Below are 12,775 nucleotides of genomic sequence, written 5' to 3'. Positions count from 1 at the left end.
CTTGCAAGGTCCTAGTGCTTCAGGAGTTGTTATGGGGAAGGCAATAGTCATGGAAAAGGCTCCTCCAGTTAAGATATGGATGTAATGGAACTTGTTGTGGGACTAAGCCAGGAAGACAGGTGCTGCTAATCTATGGAATGGATTTTCAGCAGGTTTTCAAATCCCTTAAAAGGCATGAGGTGCCCATCCTGGGCAGAGAACTTAAAGTCTGTTGGAGGCTTTGAGCATATATGTGGTCATCTTTGCTCTCTTATGAGTTGGCAGCGGGGAGAGTGGCAGGTGAGGCCCCTTCTGGTGTATTCCAATGCCAGATTTCTTTCTCCCCTGAGTGTGGCACTAAAGAAAGTGAAGGGAGAACAAAGGCTGATCCATCACCAGTCTGACCCAGGGGGCTCATTGTTAAAAGACTGTATTGATCCCCAGCTGTGTTCAGTGAGATATTCATCATGTGACGCTGGGGTAGCCATGGTTAGGGAGTGTGGCTCTGGGGTGCTGTTGGAAGAATATGACATCAACGCTGCATTCCAGTTGCTTCCAGTGTATCCCAGGGACTTTAACCTCCTTGGGTTTCAGTTTGAAGGCCAGTAGTGTTTTGATAAAGCCATGCCCATGGAGCTCTCAGTGTTGTGTGCTGCTTTTGAAAGATTCAGCTCCAGGCTGGAGTGGGGCAGTTGTGTGTGAGACTGGCCTTCCTCACGTGGTGCACTGTTGCAACGATTTCTGATTTGCAGGACGATTATGGACAGGGAACAGTGAGCATATGCTTCATTCATTTCAGAACCTAGCCAAGAACCTTGAGGTCCCCTCTGCCAAGGAAAAAACAGAGGGCCCTACCCGAAGTGTAATGTACCTGGGCATTGAACCGGACACAGTTTGGGTGTCTCTAGGTTCCCTGCAAACAAGTTAGAATCGATTAGGGCACTGATATGGACTCTCAAAGGAGCAAAGACAGTTACTCTGAGGGAACTACAGGTGGTCCTGGGTCTCCTGAGCTTTGCACGCTGGTTGGTGGCTCCCAGTTGGGCAGTTTGTGCCCGTCTGGTGTTGGCTTGTGGAGTGCAAAAACCCCATCACTTGACCAGAATGACAAGGGGAATGAAAAAAGACTTAGAAGTATGGGAAGTATTCCTGGAAGAATTTAATGGGGTTTCAATTTGACAGTCGGCCTGGTGGTTCAAAACTGAGCTGCAGGTAGTTGGATGCCTTGGGAGGCATAGGTTTTGGGGATTATTTTAAAAGAGATTGGCATGCATAGAGGTGGCCAGAAACCTCTATGATGCAGGGTATTACAGGCGACATCACCTTCCTTGAGTTTTTTCCTATACTGGTGGCATTCACAATTTGAGGAGCAAACTTTCAGAACAAAAAAAGTTGGTTTCTGGTGTGAGAACCAATCTATGGCCCATATTGTAAATGGACAGTTGGCAAAGCCTGCTCTGGTAATGAGGCTCGCGAGGGCCTTCGTTTTACACTGCTTGTGATTTAACACTCTTTTCTGTGCAGCCTTACAGAGTTCAGCGAGTTTAGGCACAGGAAGGGCTTCGTCATGGGTGGCCCACATCTACACACCAGGTGGTGTGATATGTGGTGTCTTTGATCCACTGTGCTTTGGTTCCCTCTGCTATCTCTGGCCAGCTAATGGGCCTGTCCTACAAGAGTCATTTGGTGGGTTTCCCAGACACACATGTGCATTTCATAGTTCACGAACTCTTAGAAGGGTGGTCCAGGAGGGATGAGCACCAAGAGGGACAACAGGTTACCCATAACATTGAAAACCCTAACAGGATTCCAACAGGCTGTCACGGAGTCACCGGGACTATGTTCTGGAACTCCATATGAAGCCAGTCAGGACTCCGGGGGAGCATACCTCCTCTCTCTGAGCATACTGTTTCCAGGGCAAGAAGCTTACGCGGCTTCAACTTTCCTGGATCTGACCTTGGACCATTCATTATCCCCCTTCCATACAGCGTGCTTCGCTCAGCGAGTCCACCCAGGCTGGGCTCCTGGAGAAGCCAGACGGTCCTGCACTCCAACTCTGCAGTGAGACGTGACTCTCAGCTAGCCAGTAAAACAGAAGGTTTATTAGTCAACAGGAACACAGCATAGAACAGAACTTGTTGGCTAAACGTCACTGATTTTATGCTAAGTCCATCTTGGGAGGGAGGTGAGCCCAGAGCCAGTCGAGACTGATTCGCTTCCAGCTGCCTGGCCCCTGCCCTGCCCGTTGCTCCTCCTCTGGCCTTTGTCTTGCTTCCCGGGCCAAGAGTCACCTTGTCACATCCCGCTCCTGGGTCTCAGATTATGAAGGGGTGGCCATAGCATCTATGCAGGCAGCTGGAGCAACCTTCACAAAAGTCACATGCCCTTATTTTCACAACCTAGACATTGGTGCAATACACAGGGAAACTGAGGCATACACAACATTCATGCAAAACAGTAAGACTCACATAGGCTCACATACAACATAACAAGGGAAAATCCCCACTTCATCACACAGGCTCTGCCATAGGTCTGCTGTTGTGGGAGGGAGGCAATTTTATTTTAGGTGGCATTTGTTGTTCTCTCTTTGGTGCTTTTAGAGTGAGTATGCTGGTGCCTATGGCAGCTGCGGGCAGGTCCCAGCATGCATTAAGTGTAACAGGCGTGCAACTATCTGCAGGAGTGGTAACCCTGCATTTAAGGTACTGGAAAACAGACCAGAAGGAAAAGAGGGCTTATGTGGTGTTAAAGGAATGTGCAGATGGGCGCTTGGGCCCTGTACAGACAGTAGGAGTCTTGCAAAAAATCTGGGGCCTGCAACTGGGACTGCTGTTCATACACGGTGATGGCAGTTGCCTGCAGGGCTGGCTTTAGGGCGATTCCCCGGAATCGGGCCCCGCTCCCCTAAGAGGGCCCCACAACGTCCCTAAGAACCCTCCGCCGACATGCTGCCGAAGGCACCGGCAGTGAATTGAGCTGCTGCTGAAGTCCCGCTGCAGTCTTCAGCGGCAGCTCTTTCGAATTGGGCCCCACAGTGCCTAAAGCTGGCCCTCGTTGCCTGACAAGATACCAGTTTGGCACAGTATTGAGGAAAACCTTGCATTATTGCTGTCTTGACCACTCCCCCCCCATGCCCTCCAAATTGGTACTCGGTCTTTCAGGATAAGGGCAGTAACATCAGTGGCTACAGGGTGTTTTGGCCCACATCAGGTGCAGGCAATAGGGAGCTGGAAATTCAGGTGTTACAGGACTTATGTCTGCACCTAGGAAAATATGGCAGGGAATCACAAAATGTTACTAAACCAGTGTGCTTGTTTGTTTCAGAAGCTACCCTGAGCATATGCAGTATCTTGATTTGCAGGCACTCTGTAGTTCATTGGGCCCACAAGAGAGCAGCCAGAATGGCCGCTGGATCTCAGCTGGGCCGAAGCAGTTTGCATCCTGTGGTTCGGCAGAAGAGGCATGCATTGGGATCATTTCATGCCACTTCTGCACTCGCTGACAAGCAGTGCACACACATCTCACGTCCTGGTTATTTACCTTGTGGAGAATGATCTTGGCATCAGTGTAGGACGTAACTCAAGGGACAGAATCCAGAGGGATGTTAGCTTAATTGGGCAATCATGGCTGGAGGTGAGGTGAGTAATGCTCATAAGGAGGGTCTGGTGGGGAGCTGCAGACCTAGCCTGCAGTGACAGGAGTAGAAAAAAAGTGACTTGAGAGGGTCACCAAGGTATTCCTGGACACAGGGAGTGATGGTCAGTAATACAGCATAGCAGCATCTGTTACCACCGACTGGTAGTTTTCAGAGATGATGGTGTACATTTGTCAGATGGAGATGCTGACATGGCTACAGGATGTAAGAGAATGGACGGGGCAGGAATTGTGATACTGGGCAATGTGGTTGGGTAGGGGGGAGTGACCAAGCTAGTTGCTGGCACCCTCTGTGGCTGGTTTCCAGTGTGGTTAAGAGAATGAAATGAATGATTCCCAGAGGTAAAAAACCTGGAATTTTGGTGATGGGCCTTGGTCTCGTGTGGTAGGATGAGACCTTTGGCCTTCACAGGCCAATGTCAGGTTTTGTGGCTATCGTGGGCCAAAGTTCCCACCTTGCTGGAACCTCTGTCCCTCTTGTGGGTAGGGGAAGATGCTAGGACTCAGGGCTTATTTCTGGTGGGGAAGGCTGAGCAGAGCATATGGGTTATATGATAAGGAGCCCTATAAACCCTAGCACAAGTTACGACTTGTATAAGGAGCACTGCAACCCCCAAACTGGAACCAATTAAATGCCTGGTATGGGAGAATAGGGGTGATGGGTGGGTAGTATCCGTTCCTTGTGTTAAAGTTTAATAAAAGTTGCGGTCTGCCACTTAATTCCATGCGCGTGTCTATGTTCATTTTGCTACTGTGTCAACATCGACTACCTTTGTGAGATGCAGTGGACATTCCTAGCCCAGCAGTTTCAAGCCTCCTAAACTGATGGATTTATTTCATAAGACAATTTATAGGTTGGAATAAAATTGCCCTATTCTTATAGTGCTTAGAAAACATAAATCTCTATTAGTGCTTATTAGCAGCAAAATATCAGCATGCTCAGTGTCATAAACCTCAGAATGGGTGTAGAAATGAGAACTGTGAGAGGCCAAATAAGAGAGACATTTTGGAAACATGTTATTTTATTTTACCAGTTTGCATCATTTTCTGTCTAATCAAAATCTGACACAATCATCTGTTATAAAGGCATTTATGTTTGGGGAGACTAACCCCAAAATTGGTGAAATGTGGTAGAATTCTTTTGTCAGCGTTCTGTTATTTTTAAGTGCGGAGTTGGCTTTAAATATATGTTTGCCTCAAATAATTAGGTAGCTTTATATTTGTTCTCAGTGCAGAGAGAGGCTTTTTTGTATGTTTGCTTTTTCCCCTGACTTTTGAATGTATTCTCTCCCTCTCAACATACCCTTGACCTCATAAAACAAATGTCTGAAAATTAGATATTAGAAAGGGTCAATCTAAACAAATTACGTATTATCAGATTAATATCCAATATATCCTCTTTCTGGGGACTATACCTTGAATATGCAAGGGGGACTGGACTTGGAGAGATTTTTCACCTTAGGGTTCTGTGATCTTGCTGTTACAGAGATTAAGGGAGAGCATGAAAGACATGACAATTTTCTAGTCTATTTTTGAACTGAATCATCTTTACTTGCTGACTAGTTCCTGTTTGGCAGTTACTTCTGCAAAAGATTTAAAGAATTGTTTTCTAATTTTAATAGTTTTTGCTATGTAATTAATGCACATCTCTGTCAAGATTACATTCGATTCTGTGTTTATGGGGACACTTGTGCAAGCAAGCTGTCTGCTTTGCTGCCAGACATAGTCAAAGGACTGGATGGAAGGTTCAGAAACAAAGCACCATTTGTTCAACACAATTTTTATTCTGTAAACCTATTTAGTCTATAACACTTCATACACCTCACACGTTACATACTTCTTTTAAGCACATTTCTTTAGAATTAGAGGGAGCACGTGTTACTAGTTCATGTCTCATAGCGACAATTACTAACCTAGTTAAGCACGCTACATTTCATCCAATTTGCAATATAGTAATTGCAGAAGTTTTACATTTTGCAGGTAGGGGTACTGTGTTACTAAGAGTCAAGAGGAACAAAAGGAAGCTTCTTTTGGCATCAGCTGTGTCAGTCACCCGACAGAGTAAGCAGGCCATACACTCAGTGCTAATTCTTTCAATTTTGAACCCTTTTCCTGAAAAAAATCTGATTAACCACAGTAAGAAATAATTGTAGATAAGGTTGCAGAATCTCCTTTGTACCAAGGAATTCATGCAGAACTCTGTCAAAATAAGGGCCATTCATCAGCTTATTTTCATCCTTAAAGAGCAACCCTCCATTTTTTGGAACCAAATACTTCACAAGCTTAAAGAATTTACAAATCTGATTGATCAGCTGTGATACTTTATGAAATAAATCCACTTGTTCTTGTACAGCCAGTTCTAAAAAAGAATATAAGTTACATTGGAGTTATTTAAATTGTCAAAGGCAAACCAGAAGGTTTTAGCTAGATCAACAAACAAACAAAAAATTGCTGTGGAATTATGTTGCAGCATTTTTATACACACTGAATTAATTTCGTTTTCCCCTATCTTAGGGATAGTGGGGTTCTTGGATTCCCCTCACCCTCCCCCCAACATACACCCTTTAAAATCAGAGAGATTACAAAAGTTTAGGGGGGAAGAGTTTTTTTTTTCTTTTTCAGTCAGTTAATTATTACCATTGATGCAAAAATGGCTATTTTTTCGTTTCATTTCTTTGTACAGCTGAGCCAAGAACATTTATTAGTGAGAAAATGACATAGGGAGGATTCAAGAAACAGACTTTAGTACTGATACATGTTGTGTTCCAGTAATCATAGTTCTCAGTCCAGCTACTGTAGTCTCAATTGCTCTGTATTAGCAAGTTTTTTTATTTTTTCACAATCTGCTCCTTATTCTGTTAATTTAAATTATATTTAGTCAATCCCTTCTTTATGCTGTTATTCCAGAAGATCAGGTGCCAAATATAAAAGTAATGAATTGCAAGCCTTCTTTTTTTTTTTTTTTTAAGCAAACCTTTCCATTCTGGGCTATTTTCATCTGCAGGAACTCTGCCTACACTGTTTGATCACCCACCTAACTTTTTTCCTGTGATCCTCAGTGACTTCAACATGCTTTTCTAGATAACTGTCTAGAGAACACAAAGGATGTATCTTGTAATCTTCAAAATCTTTTGTGATATGTAAAGAGGCTATTGATGTTTGTTACAGAATATGGTGAGTTCCTACACTGCAAAGGGAGGAAATTTACAGATTTTGATGAAGTTCGTCAAGAAATTGAAGCAGAAACAGACAGAGTAACGGGACTGAATAAAGGCATTTCTTCAATTCCTATTAATTTAAGAGTGTATTCCCCACATGGTAGGTAAAGTCATTCTACTCTGCATTCATGTAATTAATATTATACATTCTGTTTGTTCTTATCGCTTGATCAAAAAATTCCAGAGAGACACTATTGCTAAAATTGACTTTGAATGAAAGTTTTGAGGATATATAATTCATGCAACGGTATTTGTTCTGAAAAGGCTTCCTTTTGTTAGATTACTCCCTTTCCTGAACTTTCAACCCTATCTATGCGAGGAAAGTGACGTATTGTAGACAATGGATTGTCATCAACTGGCATAGAAAACAGTTAACAGTGTAGAGAGGACTAAACCATTTTAATCCTCATTGAAGAAAACTGGACTTTAGATGATCATCATATGCAACCCAGTTTTCAGACAGGCTCATTTGAACTTGAAGCCACATCCACAGACACACTGAAATTTCCACTATAGCATGAAAGCTACATCCTGTAATGGTATTACAAACTGCATGAGGTAGACATGTATCCTAAGGCAATACACAAATAATTTTTTATAAAAGTTTTGAGTAATCTGATGAAACTGCTTCAGTTTCAGCTAATTCGTAATTTGTTAGATTCACATGTTTAGACATACTAGAATATAAAGAGTTTTTGAAAGCTGACAACTCTGCCTATGTTCCTTTTGGGATATGCGTCCCTGCTTTGGTATTTCAGAATAACTAGTGAAAAAATATTATTATTGTATTTCTTCTCCATTAACCTAGATAGGTCAGTTCTATATGAGATGATGAAGTGCAAAATTGAGTTTGCATTTTTAAAATAATAAACTCTCACCTACCTTTAACAGAATTTTGTATTTTTTAACTTTTTGATCTGGAGATCCCGAAGCACTTTTATAAATGTTAAGTACTTAGCTCCATTATAAATTTGTAGTTATTGAAAATGTCACTTCGATGTCCCAAGACAATGCCTTTGATCTACTCAAGTTTTGATAAACTTAGGCATCGTAGGAACTTGTTGTTAAAGCAGATACTGCTCTTGTTTTAATAGTCTCTTCAGTGGGGGTGTGTCAAGCTGCTCTATGTGGCATGGTTGCCACCAATATAGACCACATAGCATTAACTTCTCATGTGTCAGGTAGCTGGAAACCAATCTGGAGAAAATATGATTCCTCAGTTGTTTTCTCTTTTGCACATTAAAACAACTTGTGCTGTTTGCTGAGGTGCCATCTTTTTGGTCTGCATCAATCCATACCTTCTTGATCATGAACTGAAGAGCAAAATAATAGAAGTAGGGGAGAATAAGAAGATGGTGCTTTATCTATAATCAGTCTTTTCAGTCTTCCATAGTGGGTTCATTCTGTACTTGTGGCCCTGGACCTTGCTTCAGTCTTGCATGGGCCTGCCATAGCCTGTGGGAGCAGGGCTCAACTGCGTGACCATGATTTATAGCTCCCCAGTGGTACAGGCTGATTCTCTGGATATCTAGAAGAGAAATCTGAGCAAGAAGAAAGTTGGCTGTTACCACCCAAGGAACAGATCTTGGAGTCACTGTGGATAGTAATTTGAAAACTTCTGCTGAATGTGCTGCAGCAGTCAAATAGGTTAACAGTATTCTAGAAAGTGTTAAGAAATGGATAGAAAATAGCATTGAGAATATCATAGTGCCACTATATAAATACATGATGTGCCTAAGCCTTGAATATTGTGTCCAATTCTGGTAGTCCAATCTCAAAAAGGATATAGTAGAACTGGAAAAGGTTCAGCGAAGGGCAACAAAGATGATCATAGATGTGGAACAGCTTCCATATGAGGAGAGACTAAAAAGATTAGGGCTGTTCATCTTAGAAAAGAGACAACTTGGATTCACCGAGGGCAAGTCATGCCTGACCAATCTGATTGCCTTCTATGATGAGATAACTGGCTCTGTGGATATGGGGAAAGCAGTGGATCTGATATAGCTTGACTTTACAAAGCTTTTGATATGGTCTTCCACAGTATTCTTGCCAGCAAGTTAAAGTATGGATTGGATGAATGGACTATAAGGTGGATAGAAAGCTGGCTAGACAGTCAGGCTTAACAGGTAGTGATCAATGGTTCCATGTCTAGTTGGCAGCCAGTATCAAGTGGAGTGCCCCAGGAGTCGGTCCTGGGGCGGGTTTTGTTCAACATCTTTATTAATGATCTGGATGATGGGATAGATTGCACCTTCAGCAAGTTCGCAGATGACACTAAGCTGGAGGGAGAGTAAGGATAGGGTCCAGAGTGACCTAGAGAAATTGGAGGATTGGGCCAAAAGAAATCTGATGAGGTTCAACAAGGACAAGTGCAGAGTCCCATGCACTGCTACAAGCTGGGGACCGACTGGCTAAGCAGTAGTTCTGCAGAAAAGGACCTGAGGATTACAGTGAATGAGAAGTTGGATATGAGTCAGCAGTGTGCACTTGTTGCCAAGGCGGCCAATGGCATATTGGGCTCCATTAGTAGGAGCATTGCCAGCAAATCAAGGGAAGTGATTATTCCCCTCTATTTGGCACTGGTGAGGCCACATCTGGAGTATTGCGTCAGTTTTGGTCCCCCCACTACAGAAAGGATGTGGAGAAATTGGAGAGAGTCCAATGGAGGGCAACAAAATGATCCGTGGGCTGGGGCACATGTCTTATGAGGAGAGGCTGAGGGAACTGGGCTTGTTTAGTCTGCAGAAGAGAAGAGTGAGGAGGGATTTGATAGCAGCCTTCAACTACCTGAAGGGGGGTTTCAAAGAGGATGGGGCAAGGCTGTTCTCAGTGGTGGCAGATGACAGAACGAGAAGCAATGGTCTCAAGTTGCAGTGGGTGAGGTCTAGGTTGGATATTGGGAAACACTATTTCACCAGGAGGGTCGTGAAGCACTGGAATGGGTTACCTAGGCAGATGATGGAATCTCCATCCTTAGAGGTTTTTAAGTCCCATCTTGACAAAGCCCTGGCTGGGATGATTTAGTTAGTTCTCTTTCATCCCTAATCTTCTATGAGTCTATAAACTGGATGGGATATATGAGAGGTCTATAAAATCATGAATAGTGTGTAAATAGTGAATACAAAAGTGTTGTTTATGCTTTTATCCAATATAAAAACGAGGGGTCATTGAATGAAATTAATAGGCAGCAGGTTTAGTACTCACAAGAGGAAGTAATTTTTCACACAGCTAACCTGTGGAACTCATTTTCATGGGATTGTCATGTCATTGTCGTGATGGCCAAAAGTATAACTGGATTGAAAAAACAACTGGATAAGTACATGGAGGATAGATCAATGAATGGCTATTAGCCAAGATGATTAGGGATGCAACCCCATGCTCTGGGTGACCCTCAGCCTCTGACTACTAGAAGCAAGGAGTGGAAGACGGGTGGATCGCTCTGTGATCATTCTGTAATCACCCTGGTCTGTATGCGCCCCCTGAAACTCTGGTACATGCCTGTGTTGGGCAAGATGGACCCTAGTCTGACCCAGTATGGTATCTCTTGTGTTCTTATGGGATCTTCTGCCTGGAGTTTTGGTGTATTTCTAGTGGGGCAATCCAGTGGGCCAACTCCCCCATCTCCATTTTCTGGCTCCCAGCAGCTGGTGAGCTCACTGTCTCCAAGTTGATCCTATGAGAGTGGTGTGTGGTAGGATCAAAATTATGAATATGCCTTCTCTCTTTTTCCTCTGCCACACACACATCTTCTCACTCTGATAATTTCCTGCCCCTGTGAATGGTCAGATTAGCTATGACAAAATTCCAGCTCCTGCAAATATCGTGGCATTGATGCATGCTCAGCTGGTTGGCCACACTGCAGTGGTTTCTTACCTGAAACTTTGTGGGGAACAGAAGAGAAATGTATTGGCCTTCCTTAAGGTACTCTCACTTCTGTTCAAGTGGGCTGAGGAAAAACCTGGGATCTTTAAAAGCTCTGCTTGTTTCAGACTTACTCTTCCTTTAGACATACTGATTAAGCAGGGCTAAAATACACCTGGGAGAATGGGAAATCACAAAAGTGTTTGACTCGCTTCCAAGACATGACTGTCAATAAACCTATCCACTCCCATCTCTAATCATCTGCTTCGCAGGTATGGATGTCTAAAAGTCTTGTCTTAGGCTCTTTTATTTTTGCAGTCTTCTGGATTTGGGAAACAGCCTGTACCATCTCGCCTCTGCTCCTAAAATGTGTAGTCATAAACAAAAAGAGAGAGACATGGATGCTTCTTGATCCTAACTGCCCAAATGTCTGAGAAATATTCCGCACTTCTCATACAGTTGGGAGTGCATATTGGTGTTGGTTAGTGCTTTTGCCATTTTTATCTGAAAAAGGAAGTGGGAGTTAGAGGCATAATGAGCAGCTGAGCCCACTGGGTGGGGACAGAAAGTTCTGCCTGTCGCAGTGTAAGGAATTGGCAGTCCTTAAAGTTCTTCAGTGATGGTTCATCCTGACTCATGCTGGAGGCACAAAATACAAGAGTGTGAATCTATTACAACTTTTTACCTGTAAACTTCCTCAGTAATCTTTATCACAAGCTTTCTAAGGGAGAAAGCTTCTAGGTATTTCCTCTTCCACTAAGTCCAGTCCAGCCTCCAACCTGCTCCTCGGTCAGTTTCCTCAGAACGCTAAAACTTCAGAATCTTTTCACTAGAACAGTGGCCTCCATCTTGGGCCAGCCAAGGAGAAAATTCCATTGTAAACTTTTTAGAGCCATCACCTGTTGTTCCATCAACATATTCCTTAAGCACCACTGCCTGGATCCCAACCCATCAGCCAGCAAAGCTTTCTATCAGTTGGTGCTTCGGGCAGTTCTGCCTCATAAATCCAAGAGCTGCTTTTCTCAAGGAGAGTCAGTGTAAACTTTTAGAGGCTAGGCTGGATCTTGTCTTTCTCTCCCTCCCACCTTTTCTTGGTGCTCCAGTAGTTGCAGGGCACTTTTATTAGATTTGTGGTCTATACCAGGAACAGTCACCTCACAACAAAACAATGTTTTCATACCTTCTAAATGTTTTCTGTTGTGAGACTCCACTAGTATAAACATCTACTCAGGATGCTCCAGCTGCGAAGGAACTCAGAAAAATAGCTAGAGCTTGGTGTACCATTTAGACTAGTCCTGGATTTTCAATTTGGGAAGCTGGCAGCTGAGAAGCCTGCTTGGAGGATGATCAGATGAGGACTGTGTGTGAAAATTCATCTTTCAGATGGACTGCCACCTGACTAATTGATAGGTAAGATGGGAATATCCCATGGTCTCCACTGATATTGGCACATCACGGATAAATGGGAGAAAAACAAGTTTTACTTGCGCTAAGATCCTAATCAGTTGCACATATACAAAATGGGAAATGACTGCCTTGGAAGGAGTACTGCAGAAAGGGATCAGGCTCCGGGGGTCATACTGGATTACAAGTTAAATATGAGTGAACAGTGTAACACTTTTGCAAAAAAGCAAACATCATTCTGGGATGTATTAGCAGGAGTGTTCTAAACAAGATACGAGAAGTAATTCTTCTGCTCTACTCCATACTGATTAGACCTCAACTAGAGTATGATGGCCAAGTCTGGGTGCCGCCTTTCAGGAAAGATGTGGACAAATTCTGGAAAGTTCAGAGGAGAGAAATAAAAATGATTAAAGGTCTCAAAAACATGACCAATGAGGGAAGATTTGACAAAAAAAAAACCTGGGTTTGTTTTGTTTGTAGAAGTGAATACTGAGAGGGGACATAACAGTTTTCAAGTACATGAAAGGTTTTTCAAGGAGGTGGGAGGAAAAATTGTTCTTGTTAACCTCTGAAGATAGGACAAGAAGTAATGAGCTTAAATTGCTGCAAGGGCGGTTTAGGTTGGACATTAGGAAAAATTTCCTAACTTTCAAGGTAGT

At 43.2% G+C, this 12,775-nt stretch overlaps 1 protein-coding gene across 8 annotated transcripts in view; it reads left to right on the top strand.

Annotated features, from left to right (window-relative positions):
• The window catches only part of DNM3 (dynamin 3), a 369,829-nt gene that overhangs the window by 65,538 nt on the left and 291,516 nt on the right, over positions 1–12,775 (top strand). For all 8 annotated transcript variants that reach the window (XM_030572453.1, XM_030572454.1, XM_030572452.1 and 5 more), the window contains exon 3: positions 6,802–6,951. In XM_030572453.1, coding sequence (XP_030428313.1) covers positions 6,802–6,951 — 150 coding nt within the window. The remainder of the gene's footprint in view (positions 1–6,801; positions 6,952–12,775) is intronic.

The sequence above is a fragment of the Gopherus evgoodei genome, chromosome 8 (assembly GCF_007399415.2).
Source record: "Gopherus evgoodei ecotype Sinaloan lineage chromosome 8, rGopEvg1_v1.p, whole genome shotgun sequence".
NCBI classification, from domain to species: domain Eukaryota; kingdom Metazoa; phylum Chordata; order Testudines; family Testudinidae; genus Gopherus; species Gopherus evgoodei.
Note: the sequence above shows the minus strand (reverse complement) of the source record. Positions and strands in the feature narration are given on the sequence as shown.